The sequence below is a fragment of the Stegastes partitus genome, unplaced genomic scaffold, assembly GCF_000690725.1.
Source record: "Stegastes partitus isolate 25-593 unplaced genomic scaffold, Stegastes_partitus-1.0.2 Scaffold105, whole genome shotgun sequence".
In the NCBI taxonomy this organism is placed as follows: Eukaryota; Metazoa; Chordata; class Actinopteri; family Pomacentridae; genus Stegastes; species Stegastes partitus.
The window spans coordinates 540466-557576 of record NW_007577836.1 but is presented as its reverse complement, the minus strand read 5'-3'; the positions used below and the strand labels follow the sequence as shown (position 1 = coordinate 557576).

At 41.7% G+C, this 17111-nt stretch overlaps 1 protein-coding gene across 3 annotated transcripts; it reads right to left on the bottom strand.

Moving 5' to 3' along the window:
- Positions 1 to 1937: 1937 nt before the first annotated feature.
- dis3l2 (DIS3 like 3'-5' exoribonuclease 2) lies at positions 1938 to 15249 on the bottom strand. Of its 3 annotated transcripts, none has more exons than XM_008277675.1 (21): positions 15169 to 15249; positions 13836 to 14614; positions 13616 to 13746; positions 13349 to 13402; positions 13048 to 13149; positions 12318 to 12489; positions 12089 to 12156; positions 11573 to 11802; positions 11324 to 11497; positions 11057 to 11136; positions 10072 to 10184; positions 9771 to 9878; positions 9400 to 9633; positions 8932 to 9011; positions 8085 to 8268; positions 7808 to 7894; positions 6673 to 6820; positions 6279 to 6409; positions 5418 to 5522; positions 5013 to 5117; positions 1938 to 3964 (listed from the first exon to the last, which is right to left on the bottom strand). In XM_008277675.1, the coding sequence occupies exons 2-21, from the start codon at positions 14587 to 14589 to the stop codon at positions 3863 to 3865; spliced, it is 3162 nt and encodes a 1053-aa protein (XP_008275897.1). In that variant the 5' UTR covers positions 14590 to 14614; positions 15169 to 15249; the 3' UTR covers positions 1938 to 3862. The 3 variants fall into 3 exon arrangements, with proteins under 3 accessions (XP_008275897.1, XP_008275899.1, XP_008275898.1); XM_008277677.1 differs by having other exon boundaries at positions 12089 to 12153; XM_008277676.1 differs by having other exon boundaries at positions 15217 to 15237.
- Between the last annotated feature and the right edge of the window lie 1862 nt (positions 15250 to 17111).

The window sequence follows — 17111 nt, the reverse complement described above, 5'->3', positions numbered from 1 at the left end:
CTGCAGTGGTTAGCACCATTGCCTCACAGCTAGAAGGTCGCCGGTTCACGTCCCGGTGAGGACACCCGGGATCTTTCTGGGTGGAGTTTCCATGTTCTCCCCGTGCAGCGTGGGTTCTCTACGGGTTCTCTGGCTTCCTCCCACAAGGTCCAAAAACATGTTGAGGTTAATTGGTGATTCTAAATTGTCCGTAGGTGTGAATGTGAGTGTGCTTGGTCGCCCTGAGTCAGCTGGGATAGACTCCAGCCCCCCATGACCCTAGTGACGATTAAGTGGTGTATAGATAATGGATGGATGGATGGATGGATGGATGAATGGATGGATGGTTGGTTGTTGGGTAAGTTGTACCTCCACCAATCAGGGAAATCTGCTAAACTGTAAAATTAAGAAGTCAGTCAGTTGTGTGGGTCTGACTGGGAGTCACTGCTCGTCACTGAGTGGCGTCAGTGTTTTCAGCTCTGATAAAGAAAACCTCGTACACAACACTTCTGCTGCTACCCAGCCCAACTCCTGACTACGCTTAAATGTGGTGTGATTCAAATGCTCTGTTTACGACATGGGATACAAAGATTAGCTTCCTGGTCTTAATTTATCAGCGTGATCTTTGACTACCTTTAGTGACGTGATGGAACCTGAGCCATGGTGACGACAGCAGGCAGTTTCCATTTTAAAGGAACCACTCTGAAAAGGAGGATTTATATGGAACAAGACACTCCTTCACTTCGAGGGTTTTCCTGCTATTAGGGTGGATTATGACCAGTGACTAACGGTGGCTTTGTTTACATTAACTTTATTATGGTTTTGTGGCTACTGTGGCAAAAGTTACAAAGGCGTATCCAACCTATTTATCCAGCTTTAAAGGCCCCATATTGTGAAAATAAATCACGTCCTTGTGGTTCTTCGGCTCAAGATACCGCAAAGATTGCATAACATCTACTTCTGGGATTCTTCTAAATGGGCCGTTTTGCTCTAAAAACCAGTGACGACTGCTGTTCCCGTCTCCATTAGGAAAGCCACACTGTCTGCTTGACGGCTTTAACTGGACAGCCATTGGTCAGTTAGGCGTTACATAGCACCTGGGTCACATTCCTGCTAACTTGTAAAGCTGGGAGGCTAACTAGCTTTTAGGGGAGGCAGACATACTTTTTTTTTTAAAATATCTCAGCAGCTTTTACATTATAAGTTTATAACCACAAAAGCCTGTAAATATTGGCGTATGGGACCTTTAAGACAGCTGTGGTATGGAACTGAAAGATCAGCAGAAACAATGACCAAATACGAGTTCTTTAAAACTATTTAAACCTGATTTAAATGACTTTTTAAAAATTATTTTTAGCCAAAACAAAAACCCGTTGTCCCCGACTTTGAGTTAAGGAAGCTGAAGTTATTTACACACCCATCAGATATGGAGCAACATTATCACTGCGTCATTTTATGTCCGTATAATAAACCTGATCCCAATATTCACACTCTTTTCCCACCTCTAAGGGAGGTTTCTAGCAGCTAAATGCTCCACTATCTTCCCCAGCTTGTTGCTAGCTTTTCCTAAGTGCCCTGTAACGCTGACCAAGGAGTGAAATTAGACAAAAATAGAAGCTTTTTTAGGTCACAGTTCACAGAGAGGGTGTGGAATATCGCCACCTGTAGTTTATGAGGGCAGGGTCATCGACTGCTGTACGGAAACACAACTCGGTGCCATTATCTGTGCTGCTGCTGCTGCAACGGGTTCATCACTGATTATTAAAAAGGGCACACCTTTGCAAGAGAAGTAAAAACACGCTGATTATCTGTGTTTATTTGCTATAGAAACTAAATAGAAGTGAATTAGGTGTCATCAGTGCATCACTGACTAATACGTGTTAGACTTTGTGTTCCTCTGCTTTCTCCAGGAAGTCACGTATTGATGTTTTCACGACACACACACACACACAACACAGTCTGGATTCCATGTATGTATTTTCTTAAAGACAACCTTCCATTGCTTTGTTTAGAGTACAATAAGAGTATACAGTAAATGCACAGAGTTACTGACCAGAATCCAAGTTTCAAGTGACAATAAAAGGTCCAAAGAAATTGTATTTGATTTGTTGTTGAGTTTGCAGATTTTCAAATGTGACAGATTTCTTTTTTTTTTCACATAAATCACAGAAACACTGACTAGTGCTAGTAGAATACCAGCACCGGCTTAAAATACATTTAAAGATCATGTCAAATACTGGCAGTCCATGTAATACAAAATAAATTTTTAAAAAAATTAGCTGGTGTTTCAAAAAAAAAAAAAAAGAAGGAGAAGAAGAAAAAGATCTAACACAACCCAAACTGGATTTCCCATCCCCCCAAAAAACTGACAGAAGATAGCAGCTAATTTGTATCACAGGACATGGCACTGTTCAGTTACAGAAGTACAGAGAGGCACACTGACTCAAGTAAAGTTGGGCTCCGAATCCAGTTTGCTCGGAAATTTAGTCTCGATTTAACGACGATCGGCGATCACTTCGTTAAACTGAGACTGAAATTCACATTTGATAATAATGAGGTCCATTAAGCTTTTTTGTGCCGCACAAATCAAATCTGACCATTAAAAGAAAAACAACAACAACAGCACACAAACAGCAGTTGGAAGCACTAGGAAGCACGTGAGCCAACATGAAGTTCATTTACATCTCAAGGCCACCAATCAGTTTCAGCAGCAGTTCACATTCAACTCACTTCGTATTAAAAACAATAACGAGTTGATAAATTATAAAGCTTTGGCCTGACTTGCACACGAAATACAGAACACACGTTTGTCCGTTTAAGGAATTTAAATCAAGGAAAGTCCTGTAAGCTGTGACACGACGGACCTCAAGTGGTCCATCAGTCCCTTCATAATCGAGACGTCTCTTGTATAAAACAATGTAAACACACACAACAACAACATAAAAAGTCACGGATGACGCGTAGTAGCCGTTTGACTGTTAATGTTCTGAGACTGACGTGGTTGAATGTTTTCATCTTGCTGCTACATCTGTACCATGTGACTCGTGTAGCTTCACTGAGGCCACGGCGACTTCAAGTAGAGTTACAATAAGAAGAGTTAATCAGAGATGAGGCCAAATGAATAAAAATTCAGTAGTGTGGTAAACTATTGCTTTACAAAACACCACCACGGGTCTCTTCTCAACCTCACGCCAGGCAGCTAGTCAATACGATTAAGCTTAAAATAGTTAAAAATCAGTTTTCACACATTAGACTGTGTACGACAACTTATATCACATCGGAACTGACCTCAATAGGTCAATAAATCAACAGCAAAGTAAAGCTCATCGCTTCATCGATTCGTTCACCATCAGAGCAGAGCCAGAATTCAATTTGAAATCCACGACGAGTCGCTGAGAAGCTGCAGCGTTGAGCCTTGAACGTGTCGTCGGTTTCACACATTTCAAACCACTTACTGTACATTTTACGGCCTGCCACTTTCCAGTTATACCTGGGTAATGTTGAAACTTTTTTTTTTAAATTTGACGTCAATATGAAAGTGAACTTGCAGACGTTTCACCGGTGATGCAAGTCTATCACTTCTATACATTTCAGAAACTAATGCAACCAAAGAAGAGGTATAATATACGTTGGAAAATGGACAGCGGTGATGTGTACGCATGTGGGCAGTAAGTGGGTTAAAAACATGAAAAACTAAACCTTCAAGGCTTCTAAAAACTCAGAACTGGAGTTTCAGCTGAATTCTGACTCTGGTCTGATGAGTGATTTCTATGCCGACCACAGTACCTGTGGCTCTATACTATATGTCAGTTAAACAAGTCACTTCTATTAATCAACTAAAGAAAATGTGCAATTCCAAACTTCCATTCAAGTATCTGTGTGTTTATGATCGGCTGTCCTCGGGCCTCTTGAGCGCGGCGCTGTACTTCATCGGCGCGCCGTCGGCTTTGAGCTGCACCTCCACTAATGTGAAGATTGAAATGATCTGTAAACACAAACAAGAAATCAGGATTATTACATTTTACACATTCTGTCAGCTCTCTAAGTCAAAGACACAACCCATCCTCACCACACTGAACCCGACGAGTGCAAATATAATCAAACAAAATTTAAATATATTTAAAAAAAATAAGACTCCAAAATGTCAACAGTGAAGCTAAGTGAGATCAGTGAGAAAGAAATATCAAAAAGAAAAGAAAAGACCAGACACTTAACTTGGAAAGTAAAAAGTTTTAATTTTGATTTTTCAGCTCTTTGCTTCAATGAGTTGAGTTAAAGTTGATATTTAGGATGTTTGTTTTTTTATTACACTGGCACAAATATAATTCTATTTAACCCCAGTTAGCTGTTTACTCTACTGCTGTCCTCCACATCAGTGGGCCCCAACCACCGGGCCGTGGACCAGAACCAGGTCGCACAGAAAAAAAAGCAACATTTTATTGGTTTTTTTGTCCCAGTGGCGTCTGCAGGGTGTTTTATTTTGAAAAATGACTACCTCGTCTTCCCGTCGCATCCGTCTGCGCTTGTTTCTCGTACTTGACTCAGTTTTTATCAGTGAAACAAAGCCGTCAGTCAAAGCGCTGCCGAAATTACTAAAAAAACAAACATCTCAGCTTCTTTGGAACGTGGGAGAGACTCGATACAGAGACGGAAGAAAAAGCAAACACGTATTTAGCAAGTTAGTTTATTAATTTATTAAAATTTTTAATAGAAAAAACGACTATTTTTTGTTACGTCCGTAGAAAATGTTCTTGCTTAAAACCGGTCCGTGGTGCAAAAAAGGTTGGGAATCACTGCTCTACATTATTTTGAGAACAATCATAAATCTAGAATACGCTGGAAAAAGCCTGAAAGAACATAGTTTGCTATACCTGTGTCTCACAACCATCACATTTTACTGATGGTCTGAACACCCTTCAAAAGCACAAACCACCAAGTGAAAAGCTATAAAAGCTGGAACAAACTGCTCCATTGTCTTTTTCCCATTAGCAGGTAAAACCACAATAAGACTCTTCTGTGTTTGTGCTCCTCACCTGCTCTATGGGAGGATTCTCCAGGTCCTCTGGTGTCCAGAGCAGCGTCAGCTCTGATTTCTTCCCCACCCTACGATGGTGGAACGTGTCCAGGCCCGCAATAGACTGAAGGTGGAAGCAAACGGTTTCAAACTGTTTCTAATAAAAAACGATTTAGCTGTGTGATGCTGAGTTGTTGGACGATTTTGTTTTGTCACATCCTCGCTCTTCAAACTGGATGAGCGTTTACTTTTTGGTGAGTAATCAATGGCACAGCTGAGATGAAAGTCATCTCCACAGTCAAAAGAATGTCTAATTTTGTCAGCTGTGTAATAAAACTGGTTGTTTAACTGCTGAGCTATGATTGTGCAAAAATATGAATATATTCTGGCTGGAGCTTCTATAAACGGAGTTATTGGAGCTGACCTTGCAGTAGATGCGTTTCTGTACGCCGTATCGGAGAACCAGCACATCAAAGGACTGATCCAGCACCCCCATCACCATGGCCTCGGAGTCCAGTGGGCCGCACTCCTGTATAGAGCAGCAAGAAAGCACTTATCAGATACTTAGACGACACTGTTCTGACCTCAAGTCTCTGGTTCATACCTCATTTTACATTAGACAAGTCAAACATCAGAGAAAATCTAAAATATTGCCTTTCCTTTTTGAGGAAAAACATCTACATGGGAGTTACCGTCATTTCTGGACTATTGAGCGCACCTGAATGTAAGCCGCACCCACTAACCTTAAAAAGATATATACATATACAGGACGCACTTATCTATAAGTCGCAGGTGTCCACGTTGTAACATGAGATATTTACACAGAAAGATCTTTTTTAAACTTTTAATTAAATACGTACATACACAAATACGTAAATGCTTTTTTCTGAACAGCACCTGTAGCACGGCTGATTAAAAAAATAAAAATCATCTTCCTCCTGCGCACTAAAGTCGTCTTCTTCAGTGTCTGAGTTGAACAGCCTCAGAATCACTTCGTCACACACTTCCTCAGTCTTTCTTTTGTTGTTGCTCTCAATGTCACTTTGGTCTCGAGGCAAATTCGTAAAAAAACATAAATAAGCTGCATCAGTGTTTGAGCTGCAGTGTTCAAAGCATGTGGAAAAAGTAGCGGCTTGTAGTCCAGAAGTTACGGTACAAACTGCTTGTAAAAACACATTTTATCAACAGTTTATGTTAAGATTGGTCGAGTATTTACTGTGTGATGAAGAACAGTGTTGTATTTAAATCATGACCGCTGTTAGCATGTCCTGATGTGGTCACCCACCTTTACAAACACTCCAAAGAAGAGCTCAGAGCTGAGCTCCTGAACCCTCTTGGATATGGTCTTCTTGTCATTGCAGTGTGATGACTGTTTTTGGACTTCCTCTGTCGACAGTCCTAACGGAGGTCCACACTCTGTACAAAAACATTCAGTGGACACACGAGATGAGCCAGAAGAACACATGAAAAGGACACACACACACACACAGTAGGGGCAGGACATGCAGAAACAACGGCAGCAGGACAAACAATGCTCCGACTCAGAGAGACGTCTGAGGCCGTTTTGTTCTTTTGTGCAGCACAACAGCAGCAGTCTGTCAAACAACAGAAATTCTGTCATTTGCTCAAATGCCTGTTTTTGTGCGCCTCTGAGAGCTCTTTGTAGAAAAGGTACGTACTGAGTGAGGAGGCCAGCAGCCGGTGCACGATGATGTCAGCGTAGCGTCTGATGGGTGATGTGAAGTGTGTGTAGAGAGGAACGTTGAGGGCGTAGTGCTTAAAGAGCTTTTCCTCCTTCAGCCCGCCGGTGCAGAAGTACAACGCCATCTGGGAGGAACAAATGATCCAGATTAGATACAGAAACTTATACAAACATAACTGGACCGGCTTTATGGTAAAACAGGATCTCAGGGTCCACCAATTATCAGGCTCACTGATGATCGGATCCAACATTCTTCTTTTATTTATTTATTAATTTTTTTTTTTACCATGATCCAATATTCTGATTAAACAGAATAATCTGAAAAATGTGCAACTTTGGCTACTTTGGATGCAGGCATCACTTTCTCTCTCTCTAGCCTTCACTCTGTGGTTTCCATTAATGTCCATCCCACAGCAGTATCTGATTAACTACAGATCACAGGTAATGGCCCGTCGATACTGAGGCCACTGTGCCAGTCACTGTTGCTAATTGGAGCAGCTCTGGAGAGTGAGAGGTGCTGCGTTTCAAAGGTAAAGCGGCAGATATTGCCAAAGTCTCAATAAATACCACAAACTTATGATCTCCTTCTATGCTGACAAACACACTCAACTTCCCAGTAACACTGAAATGTTATAGTTTTATCTCTGAATAACGTAGATGTTAGTGCAAATGTAGCTACCCTCTGCCTACGAGGTTCCTGAACAGGCTCGGTGTCAGATCAGTGGATGACCTGTCTGGAATGCCTTAAAGTTTTGTGCTTGATTCTGTGTTAATCTATATATTAACTCTAACATTTTCATTTTTACTGTAGCCTTAAATCAGTTCTAAAGACTGGCTATCTGTCTGCTCGTTAACCAATCATCACTGTCTTGGAGAAAACAATACTAGTGGACCTTATCATACATACACAGCACACACTTTTAAATATACTATTTAAATCACAAAATGCATATTACTTCTCTTACTTATGACTTCCTACTTGATGTGTTTTTCTTCAGTGGCAACAACTATTACACGACAGTAGGCATTTACTTTAAGCGTGCAAAACAAACTTCATAATTACACAAAGGTTGAAACAGAAAACCAGTAAAAGGAAAATGCTGAGTTCTAACCTGCATGGGTCTGGAGCACATGTGTGTGAGGACTTCTTTTCTGGCGCTGGTGTACTCATCATCACCAAGAGTGGTATTGAGGCTCTTCTGCATGTTGAAGAAAATAGATTTGGATTATTAACACTTATCCAGCTTCAGTTCCCATTCGTATGCTTGGGAGACTGAAAATAACCAGATATAACAAAATAAAAGTCCTCTACAGAACTAAAAGCTTATCATTGCCACTAGTTTCAGACAGATTAGGTTCTGAGCTACGTCTACATTAAGGCGTACTTACGTGTAACGCTCCTGCAGAGGACAAGTCGATGTCGATTCCCAGCTGGTCGCACAGCTCCTGCAGCTCGTCCACCATCTTGGTCTTGGGTGGGGGGTGGCGCCTGAGCAGGGCCAACTCTGGGAATTTGCGGTAAATGTGGTGGGCTGTGGCGATATTAGCCAGTAACATGAACTCCTCCACTAACCTGGGGAACAGTTGCACGTTAGATAAACAGTCAGAAGAGGAAACAAGAAGAACCACAGAAACATGGAACCAATCAGGACCTGTCTACTACATGAAATCTGGGCTCCAGACCCATGAAGAACAGCTGGACTTTAATCCAACTGGGGGACACAGACCAGATCAGCACACATGATTGCTACTAACAAGTTAACATCAATTAGAAAAGTTTCAAAATAAAACCTTGTCTTTTACTGACGTCTGGCTGTGATGCAAAAATTTATTGTCCTTGCAAAGAAAGTTCATAAACTACATTGAGCTTTTGTGTTCTTCCTTCCTGATTGGACCAGTGCAGCTAATCTACTCGTCATTTAGTAGAAAAATTCACTCGCTGTCATCGTGACAGAAGACAAACAAGACCTGCTTTGAATGCGGTTTCGTTGCATCTCGCATAATAAAAACAACTTCAAACATTATAACCCTTTCGTGTTATAACAAAGACTGCTTGTTTAACTCATGCACACGCAGCACTTCCATCGTTCTGATTACAGTCAGACCTTCTAAGAGTCACACAGTCATGACACATAATGTTAAACAGAACACTGCTGATATTAGCCTGGATTCACCTGACCATAAAATAAAATAAAAAGTGGGACACAGATTCAACTGAGGATCATTTGTTACTCACTTGTTGCTGTCTCTGTACTGGTAAACGTAGCAGCCTTGAGGCATCATTGTCTCTTTGTCGAGGGTGAAAGAAAGCTTTAACTGAAACACACACACACATACACAGTCAATACAATACAATACAGTCCAAAACCAACACAAAACTAATGTTAGCACAAATGATCTTGTTAAATCTCGTCCCGCTAACTGTTGAAGTTTTCTTTGGCAGCTGCTCACTTTAAATTTAGCTTGTGTGTGAAAGGTCATGATCAGGGTATAAATGGTCACGTTTAAATTTAAGATGAAATATAATTAACAGCATTTTCTGTACTTAACGTATAGCTACTAGCAGGCAAAAACTAAACTTTGCAGTTCTCCAGACTTGTATATAGACAGATACATTCACCAAATCTTTGCTAAGACCTTTAATAAGCTGGTTAAAGGGACATATTCTCGCTCATGTCCTGTTGTGCTCCACACCAGCACTAACCTGGTCCAGTCTGAGGGCTCCTCCTGAGAAGCGCTGAGCTCGGAGGTTCTTGGCGATAGAGTGCAGGTTGAGCACAGCCTGGTGGATCTCGTCGATGGAGTGCACTGGGTCCACAGGTGGCAGCTCCTCAGCAGGGAACATCTTCTCCGGGGCCTCGATCATGCTCTGAGCGTGGTCGTAACTCAGCTTCACGCAGGAGCGAATGACTGAGCGGCCGAACCACTCGTCCAGGATCTGGAGGGTCGAACCAGAAAAACTGAAAATGTCAAAACTGTGGCAACAAAAGTGGCTTGAAGCAATTTCACCGAAATCAATCACCTGTTTTCCTTCTTCTATGAACTTTTACTGTTTACCGAGTGCAGCGAACGTACCTTTCCCTCAGGTGTGATCTTCCAAATGACAGAGAAAGTGAGTCTGTCGGTTAGAGGGTTCAGACTGCACAGCTCCTCACACAGCAGCCTCGGCAGCATGGGGATCACCTGGAGCGCGACAGAACACAAACACTGGGAATAAGTACTGAAGAGGAAAAAATGGGTTATATTTACATCAACAGCTCGGTGAATGATGTACTGACAAATGATGATTGGTAATATGCAAATAAAAAGCAAACGCTGTAATAAGCAACAGAATACTCAACAAAACCTGGTCGGATCGTGTGATTGGACCACTCACCTTCTGAACCATGTACACACTTGTAGCTCTTTGGCTGGCGACGGCATCCAGAGTGTTGTCCTGCTCCACAAAATAACTCACGTCAGCGATGTGAACTCCCACCTCAAAGTTTCCTGTGTAAAGAATACAGTATTAGGACAAGACATTGTTGTGGCTAAACCTCTCACGAAGACACACAGTGCCTATGGAAGAACACTGATGACAAAACATTTGAGCGAGCACAACGCAAATCGATTAATCTACCACGAGCAATTGTGACGAGAACACAGTAAGCACAACTAGCTCGTGTTAAGCTCATCAGATTTCAGCATTATGTGTCAATGTGACAGCAAGCCTCATTTATAAATTACTTTCTGTTAATTAAAATATTGTTCAGCGGTAAAAAAAAAAAAAAATCAAATGAGAGAAAGACAACAAAACCATAAAACCATACGTCTGTTGAAGACAAACTGCACTACAAGCAAGTCCGTCAACACACCTACAATGGTACTCAGTTAGTAGCCATATTTAAAGTAATTTGACAAACGACATCACTCTGCTGCAGTGGCTAACGAAGTAGATCATCTGCCATCAAACTGAATGTGTAAATAAATCATTTGTTGTTACAGCGTTTGATTTATTAAACAATATACATCAAACGTGACTCTTTGTCTCCATCTGGTGGTGAAAATTCCAAAAACACAGATTTTACTTTGAAAGTTCAAGGATGGGTGTTGACAGGATGAGCCTTCGCTTCAAGATAAAACTCAGCCGGTGAAGGTCGTCTGCTCTCAGTGTGAGTTGACATTCAACAATTCAAACTGCCAAAAGTCAGCGAGGCCACTTTTAATTATTACAAGTGACACAACTCCTCTGTTTGCCTCTCAGATGCTGGCTTGCAGAAGGCGTAACAGCTTGTCAATACGCTGCCATGCAATCCTTCATTATAACAATCGACCATCTCTAATTACAAGTCATCGTCAGTCAGCGTTAGGCGGCAGTTTACCATCTGGGAGTTGTTTACAGGACAGGGCATCGTCCAGATCTCTGGCAGTCGCCGGGTCGATTGTGAAGATACACTCCGTCCTAAACATCACAAACATTGCGTTGTGAAATTATATGCAAAATACTGTGCAGTGCTTAAATACTCCTGGGGATTTGAGCTGTTGTGTTTTTGTAAATCTACACTGTGTGACATGTTCCCACTCAAGGAATGTATTAATAAAAAACAGAAGACGAACTGTATAAACATAGCTGGGCTTTTAAATCCTACCTCAGGTCTCTCCTCTCCCTCAGCTCCTCCGGTGGGATGGTCCAGGGCAGGTTCTTAGGGAGGCAGTCCAATACCTCATCTGAGAACTCAGAAAAATCGACATCGTACTCCGTCAGGATGCCCTCGGTCTCTGGCTCGATTTCTCCAGCTTGGCCCAGTGTCTTAGCGAGATGCCTGCAGGGAAACATTAACAGAGTGAGAACGCCTGTCAAACCAGAGCCGACTTCATCCTTTAAATGTCACACGCACCCCTCTGCAAAGTTGCTGTCGGCCGGCCAGTTGGTGATCCGACAGATGAACAGGGTGTTGGTGTAGTCACCCGAGCGGGACCTGAAGTTTTCGGGGCAGTCAGCGAGGGGAACGTTAATCCGCGGCACCCGGTGGTCCACAGGGGAGAACATGGCGAAGGGCTTGTCTGGCAGGAACTTCAGGAAGCCAGTAGCAGCTCTCGAGTGTTTCTTCTCGACGATGTACACGACCTGGTAAACAAACGATGAGGAGAAGTCAAGGGATGACTTTGAAACCTTAGTCGAACTGTTTCACTTTGCTGTCATTAGATTAGTTTTGCAAAAGATGTAGATTTGTTCGGCTGAGGATGTGTGGACAGTGGAGGTTAGCTGGATATTAAATATAAACAGTCAAGTCATTTAGAAGCTTTTCATCATTGCTTCATGCTGAGCCAGAAACAAAAAACTCTGGGAAATGCTTTGGTACAAAAGGAATCAAGGTAAGAAATACAACACAGTAGATATGAAGGAAGCTCACTTTAGCAGTCTTTTGCAGTATTTCCCCGTTGGACCGTGGTGCTGCTGTGTCTTCCAGAGGTTTCCCTACTTTCATCAAAGGAAAGAAAATATTAAGATATATGAGCTAGACCTGTGTACAACTGGTTTTATTTGTTTTTTCTGCTGTGTAATAGATCAATAAATATAGACTTTCATCAAATTAATTATGATGTATGATAGCTGCTGTATGTGCTTCTTCTTCACAGTACCTGTGTCACTGATTTTCTTGCTGACGATTTCATCCTGGTCGCTGCACTGGTCCTCCACAATAACATCAGGACTCGGGGCCCGCTCTGTCTTCTTCTGAGCTCTTTGCACCACGTGTTCTTTCTGGGTCTCTGACTCGCTGGCGCCCTCGCAGTCGGTATCTGACCTCACCACCTAGCCAGACAAGCATTAATCAATACAGGTCAATCAAACTTCATTAAACAACTCTAAGCGCTGCACATAAAGAGTTACAGATAGTAGGTGTGGGTGTCATAAAAGGAGCTCCAATGACGACAGTGTCACAGAACAGTGATTCTGCATCTGCAATACTCAATATATTTAAGACAAATCACAACATCTGTATACACGGAGGAGGAAAAAATACCCCTAGAAAGAAAAAAAAGTAAGAGTCACGTATGTATTCACTGTATTGTGGTGCTACAGTGTGTGTATTGTCATAATTAATGAATTTTAAAGTGTCAATTCAAGTACATAGATCTGATTCGCTTTTTAACTCACTTTCACTTTCCTTCACTGTATTTTAGTTTAATTTATCCTCATCTAGTTGATAATCACCACTATGAGTAGTCATGAAGTAGTGACTCTGGTAAGTTAAACTGGTCACGGGAATGTATATTTTAATAAAAAATAAATATATTTGGCTACAGCGTACTGATAAAGTACCGCAAGAGGAAGTGATATGATATACTGCTGTATTGATGTTTTCCTTACCTTCCACTGCTCCTGAGGGAGGATTTGCACCACCACAACGTCTCCATTCAGCGCTCTGTTGCGAGCAACAATCCCATCCAGGAATATATCACGTGTGTCATCCTGAAAACATAAAGGGAATGTTCTGTGTCCTGGCTGTCTTTGATTTGTGATCTAAACTTATTCTTAACATTAACAAAATACCCATACAGTGTTTTGTTTTTTTGCAGAATCTTGCAGGCTGGTTATTCAATCACAGTCAAATATATTCTGGATTGGCCAGCAGGACAAAAACGATAGAGGGCAAGCCATAGTAACTCACAGGAGACGGGATGAAAGCTTCATGGTACTTCTTGGGGTTGATTCTTAATTGTCCCTGTAGAGAAAATAAGTAGGAGTCAGACACTCTTTAATAATACAACATCAACCACTGCTTCACTGATGATAAATGCTGCTGTGTCAGGTGTTTTGTGTAACTGCTGATAAGAGCTACTGAAAAAAAATCTGTCAAAAAAGGTACATAATTTTATCAGCTTGTATAACTTCCTTCATTCTCAATAACGATTTTGCTTCAGTCTCTGATTCTTACGTGAATAAGTTCTCCTCTTTTGAGGCCATGGCAAACATCCTCATAGGCCATGTAGGGTTCAAACACTGGCTTCTTTTGCCCTCTGCCTCCTTTGTTCTTGTTCTTGTCAGCTGGAGAATTGGCACCTGAAGCTGAAAATGAAACAACTTGGTGATTCAATCCATCTAAAAACTGCTTCATAGTATTGTTGAGAATACACTCCCTAAAAACTACAGCTTACCTTGGGGCTGTCTTTTCTCTTTACCATGAGGGGATTTGGGCCTTAACATCTGAGCATCAGCTCCAGACGTCATGATCCCTTCTCTGTTTTTCTCCTCTTCTTGGTGCAACATTTTCTTCTTTGACTTCTTCATCTTCTCTTGTTCCTGCCCACTTGTACCGGCTTTCTTTGGGGATTGTCCAACAAACGAGTCCGTCTCCTTGGAGGCAGCATCTCTGTTAGAGTCCTTGCTTTTCCTTTGCTGCTTTTGCTGTTTCTTCATCTCATTTGGATTTAAAGAACCAAACTCCTCTCCAGATTCGATGTCTCCGTCTTGGCTGGTGGCGGTGTCCCTCCTCTGTCCCCGTCGCTGCCTGTCACACACACCCTGCTTCCTCTCACAGTCCTGCTGAGCGTTGCGAACGCTCAGTTTCTCCATGTACAAAGACAGCGAGCTCTCCTCGCCTCTAGATTTCATGGAGGATGGGGAGAAGTCACTTGAATCAGAGAAATCATTGAACACTTGGTCTCTTTTTCGCTGCGGTATGTTCAGCCTGTCACTCTGGGCTCTGAGCAGTGGGCTCGGCCCGTTTCCTTCCCTTTGAAGAGACGAGTCCTTTGCATATTGTTCCAGATACGAGCTGAACTTGCTGCTGCGGTGCTGGCTGAGCAGCCTGGCATAGGCGTCTTTCTGAGGAGGAGTGCTGGACTGATTCTGGCTGCGCTTTGGCTCTCGATTCAGGTTAGCCCTCTTGGATTGGCGAGGAGAATCCATAAGGCGATCTTTTGGGATGCTGTCTCTGAAAAAGGCAAAAAGTGGAAACTGTCAGTCAAGCATGAGTCAATACATAGAACTTTCAGGCAGCTGGAACTAAGTGATGTTCACAAGTTCAAATATGGAAAAAGAGGAGGTCGTTATTCAATCAAGTAATTCAGAGGAAATGAAACTGAACGCAGCTCGCTCGTTGGTTTGTTTCTGTGATGACAACATATTTTTAAGTTACATCACATAGTTCATTGTTAATCATATTTAGCTGTAAATCACGTTACAAACACAGACATGACTGGAAGTTCAATAAAACAACGGTAGCTGAAGTTACACTCTATGTCAGGCTCACCAGACGAGAAATTAAAAAATATCATTCCGTTGTTTTTCCCCTTTAAACATCTCAACGACCCTTTCGGCTCAGCTAACAGTTGTTAGCATCGGCTGGCTAGCATCGGCTAGCTAGCTGCTCTATCGGCAGGTGTCGGTTCAACGAACTAGCTTAAAGTCAGACAAACGGCGAAGTTGACACGACAAACGACTCGAAAATGAACGTAAATACACTTAAGTGACAACGTCCCACATTACCTCCTTCACTCCGGTGTAAGTTGTGTAACGCTGAGGCTTGTGTCAGACCTTTCACTGCCAAACGAGCTGAGACGTTCACTTCCTCCGTCGTCATGAACAGCCTGCTGCCTTTGGGGGCTGTCGGAAATTCGAGCTTCGCCGAAAGCAGCGAAAACAAGAAGTCCGGATGGAGAGACTGAAAAGTCTGCAGTGACATGTCGCCTTTTGTTGACAATATGACTGCAATAAAACATGGCCATTTTCCACATTTCCCTTCCCTTGCCCACGTTATCTGCTGTTAAACAAAGTAGGACAAATTAAGGGTGAATGGAGGTTAAATGAGACAGTAGGAGGTTGTCAGGTTTAATTTCAGCTTTTTCTTTGGATGATTGTGACCTTAATGATTTTTAAATAGTGTTGAAATCATTTTACTGTTCTGGGGAAATCAAAAGAGCCTGTTTTGAGTGACGTTGATCGAACATTTAATGATACAAAATATGCCCGTGTGTGTGTTTTTACAAGAATATACATGAATAAACTGTTTTGTGCTGTCCTGTACTAAAGTATTTTCATGTCAAAAATGTAAATATCAGTGATAAGAAAGTAAAGTTTTAACTTTTGGGCTGCTCCCTTCAAGAGTAAATTATTGCAATATTTAAACAGTAAAAACAAAGAAGATTTCTATAAATATTATTTAACATATATGTTGCAGGTACATATCGAGGAACATCAAATGCATCATCTCATGCAACATCTTATGCACAAGTAAGAAGTTTCTGTTGCTACTTCTGTAAAGATTACCCCCAGAGGCATTTTTCCCGGGCAATGAATGAAGATTTCCCATTTGGTCTTGCAGGACTAAAGTTGTACTCGCTTATGATTTAATGACAATTTGTTAATTTAAACATCCATACAGAATAAACATTTGTAATTATAAAACTAAATGTAAATTCTTAAAATGAAAGGAGTCTTACTTCACGACTCACTTTCATTGCTAGTTACGCATAAGATTAACTTTAACACTTTTAACTTTTAATTTCGTTGCATTAGTAAAATCATTTCAATGCTGTTTGGTGTTTAATGGTCAGGAGGGGAATTATAATGCACAAACAATGGATGGAAATGCAAGCACAGTTTGGATGATTGGGATTTTGGAGATGGGGTAGGGTTACTAATAAAGAACTGATCAATGGTGAACCGTTGTGTATGCTGTGTTTGCTCTAGATGGATGATTCTCAACCATCTTCATGTATTTAGACAAGACATGGACTAAAAGCGCCAAGCTTAACCTTAAACACCAACAAAGCCAAATCCAACATAAAGTTTGGCCTTGACCTCTTAACCTATCCCTAACTGATCATTCTTTTGCAGAGTAAAGTAGCATGAGTAAGACAGGTAGAGAGATGCAATGCACATTTAGCAGACGCTTTTATCCAATGTGAGAGTAGATACACATTCATACACCAGTGGCCACAGAGCTGCCATGCAAGGTGCTGCCTGCCATCGGGTTCAACTTGCCCAAGTTGTGTCTTGCTCAAGGACACTTTGACTTTTGAGGGGCAGGGGATCAAAACCACCAACCTTGCCATTAGAGGACAACCCACTCTACCACCTGAACCGCTATGGATTGCAATAAGAGAGTGAAAGGAAAGACTAAACAGCAAGCAAAAAATATGACAAAGGACAGAATAAAGGGAGCTGGTGGAGAGTTACAGTGGAGGCAGAGAACATACACGAGTTAAGATTCTTGCTCAGGGCGCGAAATGTGCCAAAATCAACTCAGTATTAAATGTGTTCAATAAAATTTTAGGGGAGAGAACTAAGTGAGTGAGGTGGTTGTTATGACAGCGAGGAAAGGCAGCTTTATACTGTTTAAGTCTTCAGTAATGAAGTTTTACAGAGATGAACGTGAAGTCTGAATTGAAAATGAGCAGCAGGATGAAAACCCATCATCAGCTACACAC